Source organism: Macrosteles quadrilineatus, unplaced genomic scaffold, assembly GCF_028750875.1.
Source record: "Macrosteles quadrilineatus isolate MER2022 unplaced genomic scaffold, UCM_ALF_1.0 Scaffold_8__2_contigs__length_117827958, whole genome shotgun sequence".
Taxonomy (NCBI): Eukaryota; Metazoa; Arthropoda; class Insecta; order Hemiptera; family Cicadellidae; genus Macrosteles; species Macrosteles quadrilineatus.
The window spans coordinates 70,396,811-70,414,015 of NW_026542601.1; the positions used below are offsets into that span (position 1 = coordinate 70,396,811).

The following is a 17,205-nucleotide window of genomic DNA, read 5'->3' on the forward strand; positions in this document are numbered from 1 at the left end:
AATGGCATAGTAGTGTGTACAATATAATACATAAAATTGTATTATGTATTTTGTTCTTGAGCTATTTAGTATTAAAACCGGTTATTTTGGCGCACCCTGTATTTGTGGTAACTGCTAACAAATGGTCAACATACGAACAATTTTAAAACTGATAAGCTTGTAAAAATTTTTGAGATTATTTCTGTGCTATTTTATAGCTTACTCAGAGGTTTAAAATAAACGTGTCAACGTCCAACTAATGAGTGTTTCACGAGCTCTTCTCAAGGGAAGAAAACAAAAAATGATAAAGTTTCACAACATCGATATTGTTGATCCACTTGTAACCCTTTACTCACAATTTTCTGTTATCATATTTGAGCAGCATTGTTTACCATGAAAACCAATTACTACCATCACAACCTCTATTCTCAATCTAGGTTCCATCACCTATAACATTTTATCTTAAAACATAACAACAGTTAAAACTAAAATAACATATCTTTGGCAAAATAAATACAACTACACATTAAAACACTAGCCTGTTTTTGTGTGAAAGACAAAGTTTTTACACCGTAGAGACTTATCAAAAGTTGTTTAGTTAAATACAAAATACATTGGTCTTTACTTTTATAAAAATAATTACAATGATCATGTTTTATCATAAACTAATAATTTTTTCTTTTAAGCTATGACGAATAGGGTAGCTATTAAAAGATTCACTAAACGTAACATTTTGATTAGGCTCTAAATAAATACTGCTAAAACTCAAAGTAAAATATGTAATGGAACTTAAAACTACAGTTCCATCTTAAACATGTCATTTTAATACTAATTCCAAATACTAAATAACTAGGCATATTTAGATATATTATACTTTAAAGTAAGTTTCTATTTATAGTTTACACAAAAATGTGTTTTAAATCGAATGAAAACAAATTACTTTATGAAATGAACATAATTGTTAAAAAAGTACATATCACAGCTGATTCATCTATATAGCTTTATTTGTTATATATTCGTACAATACTATACTCTGTTCACAATATGTAGGCAGTTTGAGAGGAAGTCCCCCAACCACTTTTTTCTGCTTCAAAATTTCAGCTGTTGAGCTATTGTTTTAATTATACGATCAATTCGTGGAGGAGATAGATTTCTTCTCCTAAAACCGCATACATTTTGTGAACGGAGTATAACAATATTTTAACTCAAGACTGCCGCCCAGTAATTAACTGTGTTTATATGAAAAAATGAATCTTTTTAAGAGCTTTTAAATGGTGCGATTATTCAGACATCTAGGCCTTCAAGAATAAATTTCACCAAGCACTTAAGTAGTTCACTAACTTCATAAAGGTTTCAAGAAGTTATTCCTCTAGGTAGACCAAACTTAAGTAATTTAAACTAAGTAACAATTTGAAAACTAAAAAAAAGAGTTATTAATTATCACACCGCATAATCAAAATTGAAACTATTTCATCTACACTATCTAGAGTGATTGGTCTATTATCCAAAACTACAGTTCAGCAATATATTTTCTAATGTACAAAAATGCTAATCTAGATATACTTTCAAATTTTTCCCAAAACAATCAGTTACTTTTGAATCCAGATAAAAAAAGCTCATAAATTTTGAGACCCGTCAGACAAGACTTTCAATTAATCCTTCACTAGAAATTAATCAGAAACCTATTGAAAAATTAGAAAATATTAGATTCTTAGGATTTGAAATTGACAAAAATTTAACTTGGAATACTCACGCAAACATAGTAATTAAAAAAACTGTATCTGGTCTATTTGCATTAACTAGATTAAAAAATCTTCTTGATCAAGTAACATTAAAATCAATATACTTTTTGTACATACATTCTGTTATTTCTTTTGGAATATCTCTATATGGCGCTACATCTATCAATAACTTAGAAACAATCCTAAAATTACAAAAACGAGCTATAAGAATTATTTTGGACCTTGACTCGAGAACTTCAAAAGAGCATTTTAGATCATTAAAAATAATGACAGTATATGGATTGTACATCTATGAAACAGTTCTATATGTTAAAAACAGATTTTCTCAATTGGCGTTAACTGGTGAAAACCACCACTACAACACCAGAAACAAAACCAACATTGCTCTAGAACCGCCACAGATTAGAACTTTACAGTAAAAAACCAAGTTATACCGGCTCCAAATTTTACAACAAAATTCCAAATGAAATTAAATCGGCAAAGAGCATGGTGGGATTTAAGAGGGGTCTTAAAACATTTCTCATCAACAAGGTATTGTATTCCCTTGATAAACTTTAAAATTTTAGAAGGAGCGTTAATTTTTAATTTGTATAAACTTACGTTAGGTTTTAAGAACTTTGTATCTATATAATGTAAGGACATTAGAATGACACTATTCATGTACTTTGTGCTTTATTGAATAAAGAAATATTGATTTGAATTGAAAGAGCTAAAAAAACTCTATGGTTTTTTATGGTTTTAACTACCATAAAAATTGAAGAAGTTAACAGTTGTTGTGGACAACATAAAAAGGTGGTGATTGCAACTGCAGGAAGGAACACTAGTTTAGAGTTTGAATACTTCACACAAGCTGTTGGTTTGTAAAGTGATGTCCTAGTCCAGAGTGTGTCAGAGTGTGTCTTAATTCAGTTTTTCAATCAGCATTATTAATTAAATAAGTTGTGTTGCTCTATCCCTTGTTTTGTCTAACTTCAAATAAAATCAATTGTTTGTTTGCAAAGTTAACACATAAGTTACATAAATCAATGTGATTTTAACAAATTTTCATACGGTTGGATTTACATTTTTCCACTTCGGCATATTCCATCCCAGGACGACCATTTGGCCGTCAGCGGCACAAAATTCCCTCGAGAAGTGCTACCTCCAGATATTCATCACAGCACAGTGGTTTGAATCAACATTTTAACTCTAAGCTTTAAATGTTAATTACGATTAGTCTAGCAGTATTATGCTTGGCTGGTTATTTCCCCTATCGGTACTAATTCAACTCTTCAATGACAGGTTAACATCCAATCAGAACTGCATTTAACTTGAACGCCTAAACCTAAGACCTAAGTCACTGACTTTGGACTGATATGTGTTCTGGGCTGCTGTCTTACAACATATGTTTACGTAACAGGTGATGTTCTTGTTACTACTATGGAACGGCGGAGAATTAATATGCAACCGGGACTCCGACTGTTGCAGTAGGTAATTCATCTACACACCAAACGTTTCCAGAATGGTGAATTCTTCTATATTTCTTTTCATTTCAGACCAATGGACTGAGTCAACTGAAACATCACCATCAGTGTTAGGCTTGTATTTAAATTAGATTATTGAATCACAAACAATTTACCTAATTGGTTTGGATAATTTATATTTTGATTTAGATGACAATAGAGGAAAAACTTCAAGATTTATACTAAGCGTTAAATGCATACCTGTTCGTAAATAGTCCAGGCCATTGCAGCTATCAAAGTCCTACGTAACATTCTAGGAATCAACCCCTTGAAGTAACCACAGACACCGTATTTCTGCAACACATTGGCATTATGTACAAGTAAAAAAGTATGATTGATAAGATACTGCCTTAAAATAACATAAAACTTCCCCTCCTATGCGGGATGCAAACAGTACCCGCAATTGATACAAAATTACATTACAATTTTCAAACATGCATATTGTAGCAATAAATATTATGTCTGTCCCAGGCTATCAATGTGGACTGTCTTTTATTGTAACAAAAGGCCTGTAATTTTAATGTCAATGCCTGTCTTTTTAATGTATATTGTTCATTGTAATTTTTGTTTGAGCGTGTGAGTATCATGTTCGATCATCCTACAGAACAAGGTTTCTAACTGAACAACTCCACAAGTACCTGAAACTAACAACGGTGTTCCAACACCGAAACAGGTACTGAACAAACATAATGTTTTTGAGCTTGTGAATATATTCCATATTATTCTTCGATTTCGGACTATAATTACATTTTTTTATGTTTTTAGTCTTACATTTAATGGATTTTGGTTAATTTTACCAATCTTGAAGACTATCTCATCATGAAAATATTCAAAAGTGTTCAAATAAAAAACCATAACACAATAGTATTTGCTCGTAACATATTTGAGAAACTACAAACTAGGTTTTTTTTATTTAATGGGATAAGGAATTGTTCCTTGTACACACCTGATAAACTAGTACCACCACATTCGGAATACTCTTGTACTGCTGTGGATCCAACTGCATCTTGGTCTTGATGACATCGGCCGGTTGTGTCACCAGAGATGCCAATGCTCCAGCCAGTAAACCCACGGTGAAGTGGGTGGCAGCAGCCATCTCTCCAGTGAGCACTTCTGTTGGCATAACAGAACAATGTGATTTCTTATTACAACAGACTACTGTTATCTTCTACCAGGGTGTCCACAAAAAATGTTTCATTAATTTCCATGACTTTCCATGACTATCCATGACCATTTACCATTGATTTCCATGACTCACGAACTTTACACGCAAGTTATAATATAACGTACACACACAAATATAACTGCCTGGACATGTTATTTTGCAGAAAATAATTAAATATGTAATAACAGATAACAATGGAGTACAATAGGTACAACAATGAACTAAAACAAACCGAAAAACTCATAAAATAATACAACTGTAATAAATTGAATTGTCGAACATTTGTGAAAAATACTGAAAAATGCTACAACAGTTCGGGTTACGGCTGACTAGAGCATTAAATGGTCCCCTCAAATCCATCCATAATTGGAAATTTCCATGACTTTCCATGACTTCTTGCCTATTTCCCTGACTTTCAATGACCAAATTTTTTTCCATGACTTTCCATGACTATCCCTGACTTTCCAGAATGTGGACACCCTGTACACACAAGAAATGAGTTGTTCCAAAAAAAGAATCCTGATATCGTGGTTATGAGCATTATTGAGGGGGTTTCAAGCATCAGATATTTTATGTATTAACTTGCATAATTTACTGGTTCTTTGTATAAAAAAAAAACTATCTACAGGTTATCCAAAAGTATTCTTTAATTTTTAGTGGCACGATCCTATTATCTGCCTGGAACTTTTTCAAAAATGATAAGTTTTGCTTTTGTCCCATATTCCTAAATGAACTCTTATGCCAAATGTGTTTTTCTTTTCCCAATAAATACACGTTTTGAATAGTAATAGCATAGACAAATTAAATATAGACTTGACAAACAAAGGTTCTGTGATGTGCCGCTAGTGTGTGCTCAGTGTTCAACGATTCGCTGCCGACATGGACTCACTGTCTGCTACCAGCACTACCACCCTAACAAACGTATCAGACCTACTTTTTAATATGGGTAAAGTTCAAAATTCTGAAATCCCGTAACTTAAACGGAAAAACCAATTTTCCCGGATTCGGGGAATTCTTCAGAAGTTGGCAGCTGTGCTCCAACTACCAACTTGTCATGATAATGCTTGCTAGCGCTTGACGCTGCAGCAGTGTGTGCCGAAACTACACGGACCCCTAGCGGTGGACGCCAGAATGTATGCTAACCGCAGCACAGCTGTCGGTTTATATTTAATTCTTGTATCTGTGGTAATAAGATGCACTAATCAAAAGTTTACCTTTAGGCAGCGTCTGTTTTATCTGGCTGTAAAACACCAGATATAGGCCGGAGAATGGAGCGTCACGGAACAGTGTAGGTAGAAGACCACAACTCAGTCCTCGGACTCCCTCTGCACGGTAGATATGTCTCAGGGCATCCACCACGCCATGATACTTGTACTCTCCACTCTGAAAACATCAACCATACCATTTTAGACTAATCTGTCAATCGTCCTAATATTACACACAATAAATTGGAAGTTATAATATGTCACTGTCGTTGATAGCATTTTCAACCGAGTAAGTTTAACGGACCGTAGCCCACTGGGTTGGTAATATTATTGAAAATAACACGACATTTTGGCTGTAAAAAATGGCACAATGAGTAAATACTATTTAAGCAGCTAATGTCATGACAGAAAGGTCATATTCCTTTTAAACTAGAACACATCATCCTTTATGAGATATGTTGATTAAAAATGCATGTAAACGTCAATATTTACGTAACAGCCAATCTACAGTATTTTTTGCTTTTTGTAAATGTCACGTTGCTATGTCATTTGCATTATTTGTTGCCAATGAAGCCACACGACCGTATAAACGAGGAAGCCCCTAACAGTTCAAGAATAAAAGCCAACTTCACTTCAAGTAGGCCTATATTCCACTACACCTAACATTCCGTAGAGAGATTATATTGACAACTTTATGTAATTGATAAGGCTGAGACAACTAACTGTCATCCCCCATTTCAAGGAATTCCAGCTTTAATAGTAACCCCACAACCAATTTCTCAAAACTATGATATAGGGTTATTCATGGCACAGAAGTACGACATGAACTGACGCGACGTGACAAAGGAAAAATCAAACTTACACTGTAACGGATATGCCTCCCTTTGAAGTAGGAACGTGTCTTCCTAACAAACAGATTTTTTTCAAAACAAATCATAGATCAATCTGCATCACAGTGATGAAATCACAGAAGTGTTTAACTACAAAAGATCCACCAATACGATTTTAATACTACTTAAAGATTATTCCAAAGGAAGAGATACCAGATAACATACTAATAATAACTCCGAACCATATTTGGTAACAAACGCAATTAATATCATTATTGCTTTTATACTTATTACTCTTTAAACAATGCTAAATGATCAAAATATGTATAACTAGCTGTACCCGCGGGCTTTGCCCCGTTTAACTTCATAAGTATTCGCATGGCTCATTCACGTCCTGGTTGAAGTTCGTTCGCTCACTCACCTTTAGGTTGGAGCTCGTTCGCTGCGCTCACTTGCCTTCAAGTTAGCTCGTTCGCTACGCTCACTCACCTTTTGGTTGGAAATTAGCTGTTGTCATAAATAAAAAAAAAAACTAATAGTGCTGCACCCTGTAGGTAATCCTTGTACCTTTTATGCTATTGAACATCATAGAACAGAACCAACTTGTTTAATTGAAACAGCTGTTAAGATTCATTAATTCCTTTTAAATATGAAAAATCATAAGGTTAACATGGGGAACTACAGAGCCACTGGGGCGGAGCCCGAAAGGATTTTTGAGATAAGAATATGCTTTAATGTTAATCGGGAATGTGAGCTATCATCATGCCAAATTTCAGCCCAATCCGCCCAGTAGTTTGTGCGTGATTGAGCAACACACACAAACACACACACAAACTCACAAACTTTCAGATTTATAATATTAGTAAGATTTCACTCAATTTATCGCAGTTAGATGAGTAACGTAAGCCTTGAAAGTAACCGTCAATTTCGACGGGTTTCACCTAGTAGTAAATATTTCATTTCAACCAAGTCAGTAAATGTTATTAGCACATGTTTAATTAAATTTCAACTAAAATATTAACAACAATCAAATTATCCAGCTGATCATAATGTAAACAAATATGTTCTTCATAAGGATAACATGGGAACTTTAAAAGCCACTGGGGCAGAGCCCAAGGGACTTAAAAAAAATGTAAGGTCAGTTTGCAAATCTACACACCTAGACGAACATTTTGATATTATATAATATGTAGGGTTAAATCTTAAACAAAAAAGCCTTATTCTCGCTAAAGTTTCATGTAGCGAATTAATAATATAGATTGAGGTACCTCAACACGAGTCTTCACTACAGTGATGGGGATGAGACAGATGCCGCTGATGGAACGAGCCACGATGCCAATCATCATTGCCTGTGTAGCTGTCGGTCGCCCATCTGTGAACTTGGACTTCATCCAGTGCATGGAGCCAAAGTACAAACCAACCCCTGGCACACACCTGGTCAAACTCTGGAACAGGTGGTAAGAAATAGAAAATGGTGCATGTTGACTTAAGTTTCTTAAGATCTTCCAGTTTTGATCTTCTGTAGGTAGAGGACATTAGAGGTAGGCTAAGATATTTATTTACTTATTAGTTAATGGTTACATCAATGTTTGACAGGTGATTTGTCTTAAAACTAAAATCTATTGTAAAAAACAAACAACAATAACCAAAATACAAAATACTTGGAAATAATTATAATTTTTTTAGGAAATCTAGTGAATAAAGTGCCTTCTCCAGAAGCCATATCTTAAGTGTTTTCAGAAATTTTTATATGCAATCAATTTTTTTATTGTTGAAGGCAGCTTTAGGTCCCATATATTGTGGGAATAAATGAAATTATTTAGTCTATTTTACATGGTTTTATTACGTTTTTGTGACTGTATCCAACCATCTTTCCACTGGAAGGAGTAGAATCGCTGTGTAGCATGATGCGGACATACTCTGGTAAATATTTTTAAGGTGGATATGAATAAGCGGAAATCACTTTCATGATCTTTGTACAGACTGCTGAAGGTAAAGAGGACAGAAAAAGTGAATCTGACAAATGAATGATGAGGTTGCAGTCCTCAGGTGATCATTAATCAAATATTTTTTTTTCTAAGAGTTTGGCAGCCTCTGCAACTCCCCTATAACCTTAACCTTGCATTTGCCTGTCCACATAGACTACGTATAGATCTGTGCGTGGAACGTATCCAGCAAAGCAAGGGGTGAACTGTACTGATAAAATTTTTGCGGCAGTGACCAGGATCCGAACCAACGACATCGCTGCCTTGGGCCCGAAGTCCGTGACGCTACCAACTGAGCCACCGACTCACCTATAATACACCGTACAGCAACCACAACACTTTTGAAATAGAATATCTTCCCGACCAGTGATTTGGTTACATTTAATGCAGAATGGACTATTTTTAAGAAAAATATACAGTTCCATATAAAACACGGAAACAATTAGGTAAGCCTACTTGAGTTCATAATTTAATGCTTGATACCCATGTGTGAGTAATAAACATAAAAATAACTTAATCCTTAGACATTACTATTTTACTAATTCACTCTTTTACTTACTGGAATCATTCCTTTCCAAAGTGCAAACAGGTGTTCTTTTTGTATAATACTGTTGAAGGTTTCCATCATACCAATAGTGCTAGCAATTCTTGGTCTGAAAAATAAATAGGTACCTATATAAATTCTCTTAAAAATGTTTAATTGGTGACTTTGATACCGGTACCAAGTAGGATAGAAAACCAGGGACTTTGAAACTAATAATACAGTAGCCTATATGAAACTAGCTTGCCAATAGGCAGGAATTGAATTATTATATTAGGGCCAACATTTAATTAAAACAGTCTTAACTTAATTTAATACATTTTTTTGTAATAGGTGTGATTTTTTCATGATAAATTAGGTACCATACCTAAACTGTTCGATAAAAATATTTTTAACACACCTAAGTATAGTATTTAAGTTAACTACCTAAAGTCTACTACTGTGGAAATTTTATCGTCAAATAAAATATTTATTTACCGAGCAAGAGTGGCGACGTGTTTTGTAGACTGTAGACGAGTCTTGACAAGATCAAGAGGTTGAAACAGAACAGTAGAACATGTTCCTGAGATAGAGCCAGCCAGAAACGCCTTCAAGACTGGGGACTGAAAAAGAAACTTATTAGTAATAATCTGAAAGTTTCAAGTTTCCATAGTGTTATTGATGTTGGCATGGCTGTACCACCATAAATAGCATACTTATGTTAAGGCTTCTTATGTTGTCAATTTTTTAAATTGGCTGTAGTTAAGTAAATAGTCCACGGGTCTGTGTAATCTCAAAAACCGTTTTAAACTACATGAGGATATCCCTACTACGTATCGGTACCAAGATAAGGAAATTTTTAAACAGATGCTACACTGTGACATATTAAGTTAGCCTACAGTTTATCACATGAAAACTGGAACTTAGCGGTCAGGTGGAAAAATGTATTAATTGATAAACAGCTAAATTAAAAAAAAATACTGACAAAATCCCCAAAACATTGCTACCTTATTAAAATGTGCACATGACTGAGGCCAATTTGTGTGATGTTGAAAACCCCACCCTTTAATGTTCCTATTTCTTGAATAAGCACAGTAACTTAGCGGCTAGAACTAGACATTCCATTCCTATGTCAAAAGTTGTTGCCTATGTTATAATAAAAAAATTATGTCTAGTTAAATTACCTACTGTAATGGTAGGACGTTTTGGGGGGGAATTTAATTCAATAATAAATTAAATTTATAATAAAACAATACAGTATTGTGTGTTCTAATGTAACTTATATTAGCCTATAACTGATTTCTGACAATTGAATACGATGTATGTGGATAAATGTGGGGGGTAAACTAAAGTGCAGCCGCAAGAACAACTTGTAAAATATGGCAACTTTTATTTAACTTAGACAAGGCCTCCTAAATAGTAACAAAGTCCAAGAAAAGCAAAGGTTAAAAACTGGTTTCTATGGATGGGATGTCAACTTCGGTAGCCAAAAGTTGATAGTGTAACTTAAGTACTTAATTGGACGGAACATCTGTAAACACCATTTTGGATTCCCAAAATACACAAGCCTACCTAATAATGTTTCATTTCAATTAGGCCGTAAGTTAACAAAAAACATAAAACTAAGGTAACTTACATTTCCGACATATTCTTTTAGATCATGGACAATATCTTCTGCCATTATAATCTGAACACACGAGACAAGAATACCATGCCTTAAAGGCCAATTTAAACTTATTTTTCTAATCTTTGTTGAGACATGCAAAATCTCTTCCACTCTAGAACTCTTCCAGACTATGTACAACTTAGGCTTGTGACCTCAGGTGAAACTTTTGGACTAAGATGATCAAATATCCTAGCCTTACAAGAATTGTTAGTTTTGAATATAGGGATAGGCTCAGGTGTTGGTATGTAAATTACTTTATTTGTAGACAAGAAAAACTTTTAACATAGGCTATCAATAAAGTAAGATAGGCGTTCTGTTCATATTTGTGTAGTTCAAGAAACTAATTTTTTTAATTAGATGCAGAGTAAAGGCAATATTTTTATAAATATGGCACCAAGCACTCAAGACCACATAAAATATCTTGTTGACCTCCTTGTTATCACTATCAAAAGATTAACTTATAGGTTATAGTTTTAAGATAAAATGAGATAACAGTTTTCTTTTCTTCAATGTTTCCATGTTGAATAAACACTAATCAGCACACAAAGGAGACCAATCATCTCATGATGATAATTCGAGTACGATTGATTCAACAGAACTGATATTATACATGTAAACTTCACTCTGTGTTAAGAAGTTAGGAGGTATTAGTTTGCTATTTTCATTTTGTCGTCTGCTAAAAATTTTAACAAGCAACAAAGCAACTGACCTTCACCTTGACGTCATTTGTTTACGTTGGTTACCAAAGATAGTCAAAGACCTCTACACAAAAGTTGAATTTGGATTTGTCAGTGATTTGAGATTTTAAATGTATATAGTATATATAAGTAAATTAAATTTATGAATTCCAACAACTTAACCTGCAAATTTCCTATTTAATTGATCAATTTAGCATTCCAAGAGGCTGTGCTTGTGCGGTGTGCTAGGGCGTGATACGCACGCCCAATTTGAAAGCCATCTACGTTATGGAATAGCGGTTTGGGGGTCTTCGGCTCATACTCACTTGCAACGTGTATTGATAGTGCAGAAAAAAAACTTTAAAATCATGTATGATGCCGACTAAAAAAAGCTGGAAAGTTCTAGAGGTTTCTTCAAAGACAATGAGCTACTTACTGTAATCAGCCTCTACATAATAAAAACCATTATTTTGGCCTCAAACAGGAATCTCAAGCGACATATAGAAGTACACAGCTATGAAACGAGAAATAGAACCAACTACAACCTCCCTGCTCGTCGCCTTGGGACTCTTCGAACGTAAGCCTACCAAAGCCGGATCAAGATTCTTCCATCATGCTGCCATCAGGAGAGTTGAAAGATAACAACCCTAAAACCTTGAAAGCTCGACTCGCCCGTTGGTTCTGCAAGATGCCATTCTACAGCATAAAAGAATTTATGGACTGGCATAATTGATTGTATTTGACAATTCGTATGATTTTTGTATTATTGTATTTTGGCGCCTTTCAAATCTCTAAGATTTCGAATAAAAGATTTTCTCTCTGTCTGTCAAGTAGACTTTCCACTTCTTATCCTATTAGAGTATCCTGAATGTTGTCGACTAAACATTTTCTTTATTTAGCCCTATATGTTTAGCTTTTTGGTATTACGGACCGAGAGTCTTACAAACTGATTTTAATTTGGTTCAAATGTTTTCAATTTGGGGTTTTAACGTTTTTTCAACTTTTATTACATTCAACTTATCACTATAAGTAAGTGACCCATCATGTGAAAAAGCAACTCAAGGAGTTTAAGCTTTCCAACTACACATTAATTAACAATATCGATGCAGTAGTAGTAGACTGTTTAGATTTAGTTGTAGGCCTAAAAAGTTTAAACAAAATCTCTAGCTCTGTATCTGTATTGTTGGAACTTTCATAATATACGGAGGCCACCCTTATACAGCGCAATGTGGCGGTTATTTTAGGTTGGGTTATCATATACATTTTAGCGAATTTATCTATAGGGATCCCAATTTATTTCCCAATTTATCTCTGGACCATTAAAGCTTGGGCTCATATTTTATCACAAGGTAAAGATATTGATGCTTTATTTAGATTTTAGACCTGAAGTTGCGTGTATTCACTTGACCAAAGTACATGGTAATCACCCTATTAATAAATCATCTGTTTGGTTATTTTAAAAAGCTCTCAATAATCATCCTGCCCATTTTTAACTCAGCTCCATCTCCATCGTACCGTTTCAACATTAACATTAAGATATCATGACATAATCAGCTGCTGGAATTTTTAGCGAATAATTTTCAGCTCTACTTCCTTTTAACAAAAACTAGACCGATATTTTTCAGTTCTGACTCATGTTGTTGGTTGACGTTGGATTTACATATCTTCTAGTAATCAAAATGACGTCAATTCATACACTGTTTATAAACACATCACAAATGCGTCATTGAGTGAAAATTTAAAAACGTACGTTTTCAGGAAAAGCACTTTGCAAATTCTTTTCCCCTTTTTTCAAAACTTTTATTATTTTTTTTATTTCATTAACATTTGAAGTTTCATAAAATGTCCATGGTAACGCAATATCTTTGGTAGTTTCTTTTTAAAAGAGCATCTTTAGTTGAAAAACACAAAATCCTGTCACGACCATAACGGACGTTTAAATGAATATTAAAAATAGTTAATATTATTTTTATAACTATGTTTTGCTATAAACTAATTTACTGTTATGACCATTATACAATAAAAAGGTCACTGAGCTTTTGGTATATTTGGTCTTTCTAGAAAAAAATAAAAAAACTTAAAAAATTGAAAAAAAGCCAATAAAATCTTTTTAAGTTTGTATAACTCCGAAGAAACTTACCTGAGACCCGAAAAATCGTTATGTTTGTATAGAGGTGTGCTTCTTTTGTGTATAAAACATTGAAATATGACGATATTTTAGTTTTTGAAATTTTTATGATAGAAATCATAAACGTGATGGTCAGGGACAAACGGTACGGTCGTGAATTGTCTGGAATAATCTAAATCTTTCTAAACAATCCTTCAATTATCCTGTTAGTTATAATAAAAATATGTGTTTCAATTGAACTAAACTGTTCAATTTACAATTATATTAAAGTTATTGTCACGACCAAACACACTATAATCCATAATGCTGGATTGGTCGTGAAAAAATCCGCGATGGTCGTGAAACTTTGGTCGTGAAATTACGTGTTATTTGGCTCTGTTCTGGCGGTAGCCCTGCACCTCATGTTCGAGGATACAAAGTGGACTTCTACGTTAATCTAGCAATTGAAATATCTTATAAACAAAAATTAACACCATGTCTACTTCATCGAATGACTACGTACGGTCATGGACACACCAAAATTACAAAAAACACAATCTTTCCTTTATTAATCTTGTAATTCCTCCTTTCAACTCGAAACGACTGGCACTACAATCCTGACGTACACCCCGAACTAGTCTCTAAAACCAACTGACTCCATCGACGCCAGGCTTGCCACTGTCGTGCTCCAAAGTTGAAAATTTTTCCCAAATGGTCGTGACGCCAAATCGAGGGACAGACTTATTTTGTCATGGTAGTCAGTTTGTAATGACAATAAAATTATAATATGCTCCTTTTTTGTAAGTTTAATAACCATTGATGACATAAAAATATGGCTTTATATATTTCGGCATGAATAATTAGTCTAAAAACAGTGTGAAAGTTGGAAAATGTACCCTAGGGACACGTCATGGTCGTGAATTTCGAGACTTTAAAAATACGAAAAAAATACCTAGAACCTATTTTAAACCAAATAAATGTGTGTAACATGTTGCCCCCGTCCCAAAAAATATTAAAACACATAATAATAAACTAAAAATCCAGTATCTACGAAGTAAAAGGCCAGGGACATGAAAACGTACGTTTTTAAATTTTCACTCCATTACATTAACTGGCGTCGTAGCCCAAAATGGCTAATGCATCTAATCATTAAATAGTGGGATGGTCTTTACTCTGGTTTTATACTCTACACGTGTCATAACTGGACATCATGCAGAAAATATTGTACCGGTTGCATACAATGTAGTTAAATTATATAATACAAATTTTTAACTGTGTTTGGTTACATACTTTAATCGTTGGTATTAGAATGAATGATTTGTACAACAAAAAATATAATGTTTACATAATTGCCAGGTTAAACTTGTGGCAATTTGTTTTGGATGCTACCAAAAAGCGGGTTTTCTGTCACTATTTATTCTTAATGTGGGTTCACTGAAAAAATTAAAGCCTTTTGAAAAAATATTCTGTATTAATATTAGAAGATGATAGATTATGTATGAAATTGGAGAAACCCTACAATCCTTCCTTAAATTTGTTTTACACAAGACTGATCTCCATTGAAAACCTAAAAAATTGTCTTCGGTGGGAAATTATTTTAATATTTGTTTTAGTTTACCTGGTTTACAGTTTTTTTTTTGTGGGGGATTGTTAAAATCCTCATCTTTTCATGGGAAGTAATTTTACTCTGCAAATTAATATATCTCGGGCTTTTATTAAAATTACGATTTGGCATTAAAATAAAAACAGTGTAACAATGAATCATTTCTTTTAAATTCCAAAGACTGCATTTTTCCATAACCACTCAATGTAATTATTCATCAAATTACGCTTATTTCCTTTCCCTTTGAACTTTCTTCACTACTCTCCTACTCGATAACCCTCGACCTCGCCCCCCATGGAGTTCAAGAGTTGCAACAGTTCAGAACCACGTGATATCTGGGTCAATGTTTTTTGTATTGCTCTTCATTGGTGGTCAGATTTGAGATGATCACTTTTTACAAAGAGGTGTATGAAACTTTGGTGAAATTCAGAGAAGCTTGATAAAATACAAATATAATCAATTATGGAATGAAATACATTATTTTAGTAAAAAAGGAAATAATGAGCTGTAAAAAATATTAATCGATTACATAACTGCTCCTGATTATATCAATTTCTATTTCGTTTTATATTTCTATAGGTATTCTATTTAGTTGTATTGTAATATTTACAATGTATTTAATTGTTAAATTTGTATTATATTGTAAAGAATTTTGTCTGTAAATAAATAATTTTTCATTTCATTTCTGCTTTGCTATCTTTAGCTAGAGACCAACAACATTACCATTAATATATTTATAGCTTTAGATTGTTTGATATTATACTCTGATCAAGATCACCTTCCCTCCTTGAATTTTATTCAAGATCCTCAAAGGAAATTTAGTGAGCAAGAGCTTTAATTTGATACAATACAAGTGTAGTTCATTATGGTACGGAAGCCCAAACCCGTATAACCCTATATCATTGACAGATATAAAGTCGATGCCTATATTCTGTACGATGGAACCTGTCTCCTGACCTGGAGGATGGCCAATAGTTTGAGACCCAGGCCAGTCCAAGGTAAATGGAGGGTCAGAGGACAGGTTCCATCACACATACTATATAATATAGATATTTTGCTTGAAGATTATGCTAGGCATTTCTAGTAAACCAATATTTAAGCAAATCGATAGCTTAAGTCCAATATATTGCCACTGATATTTGTAGCATTTAATAAATAAATATTCGGGCCTTTTTCAGAAAAGGGCCGCCACTTTTTTAACTGTGGGAGGACTACAGTTTAGGTTGGGTTAGGTTAGTTTATATTTTTACTAACAAGTTTTTTTTTGTCTACTGAACTGAAATAATCACAAAAAATAAAAAGATCACCTAACCTAAACTGTGGGGTTTCCACAGTTTAAATAGTGGTGGCCCTCTTCTGAAAAAAGGTCCCAATATTCTGATATCCTAAAATATAACATTTAGGTATACAGTATAATTTTACTGAAATAATTAAGTTTTAAGTAAAAATGGGTGGTCGATTATATTTTTCAATATACACCTATAGCTATAGCACTATACAAAATAACAAAATCACAATAACTCACTGTGGTAATCCAAACAGCATCAAATCCAGACATCATTACTTGGATAGAATGAAGGTAAAATAAGCAACAGTTCAACCACTACTGAGAGCAAGAATGAAGATAATAATGGCTTGATGAATTTAAAACGAGCCTTGACTTGAGGGGGGGGGACAATCCCCCCAGGGTTATCAAGACCCCCAGTGGCGTAGATAGCCTCGGAAAATGCAATTTATCTCTGATGCTAATTGGGTGATCCAACATCAAAACATATTTCTCGTTATATTAGCTTTACGAATCAACCGAACAATTACACCATCTGCTATTGTTAGCTTGAAAACATGTTTTTGACACACCAGCGGAAAATTAGGAGTTTATTTTCAGGGAAGTTTTTTTTTAGATAAGGCCGTGATATTGAGGACATGTGTTTAGTTAGATTAACTTCACCAATGCCATTTTTGGCTGAAGCTATTTAAAATTGCAAATCTTGAACTAGGGCCACTTTTTACATGGTGTGAATTTACCAACTACTACTTAGGACACAGTTCAAAATTTATTCATTTGATTGAGCCTAACTTAAAACTTATTTAGTTAAATTTATTTTGGAGTTCTCCTTCAGAGTAGTTATTTATTACAATACTATGACCATGACTATAGTATTATTTTGGCATGGAGAGCTTTGTAGAACCTTGGACCAACACCAGTGACACTATAACCATTGAC

General features: G+C 33.7%; 1 protein-coding gene across 2 annotated transcripts; it reads right to left on the reverse strand.

Annotated features, from left to right (window-relative positions):
* Positions 1-2,494: 2,494 nt before the first annotated feature.
* Positions 2,495-16,579, reverse strand: LOC129000787 (mitochondrial glycine transporter-like). 2 transcript variants are annotated; one of them, XM_054427785.1, is made up of 8 exons: positions 16,507-16,579; positions 9,427-9,551; positions 8,968-9,061; positions 7,692-7,868; positions 5,603-5,771; positions 4,170-4,336; positions 3,425-3,517; positions 2,495-3,274 (listed from the first exon to the last, which is right to left on the reverse strand). In XM_054427785.1, the coding sequence occupies exons 1-8, from the start codon at positions 16,540-16,542 to the stop codon at positions 3,248-3,250; spliced, it is 888 nt and encodes a 295-aa protein (XP_054283760.1). In that variant the 5' UTR covers positions 16,543-16,579; the 3' UTR covers positions 2,495-3,247. The 2 variants fall into 2 exon arrangements, with proteins under 2 accessions (XP_054283760.1, XP_054283759.1); XM_054427784.1 differs by lacking the exon at positions 16,507-16,579 and adding an exon at positions 10,565-11,182.
* Positions 16,580-17,205: the final 626 nt, after the last annotated feature.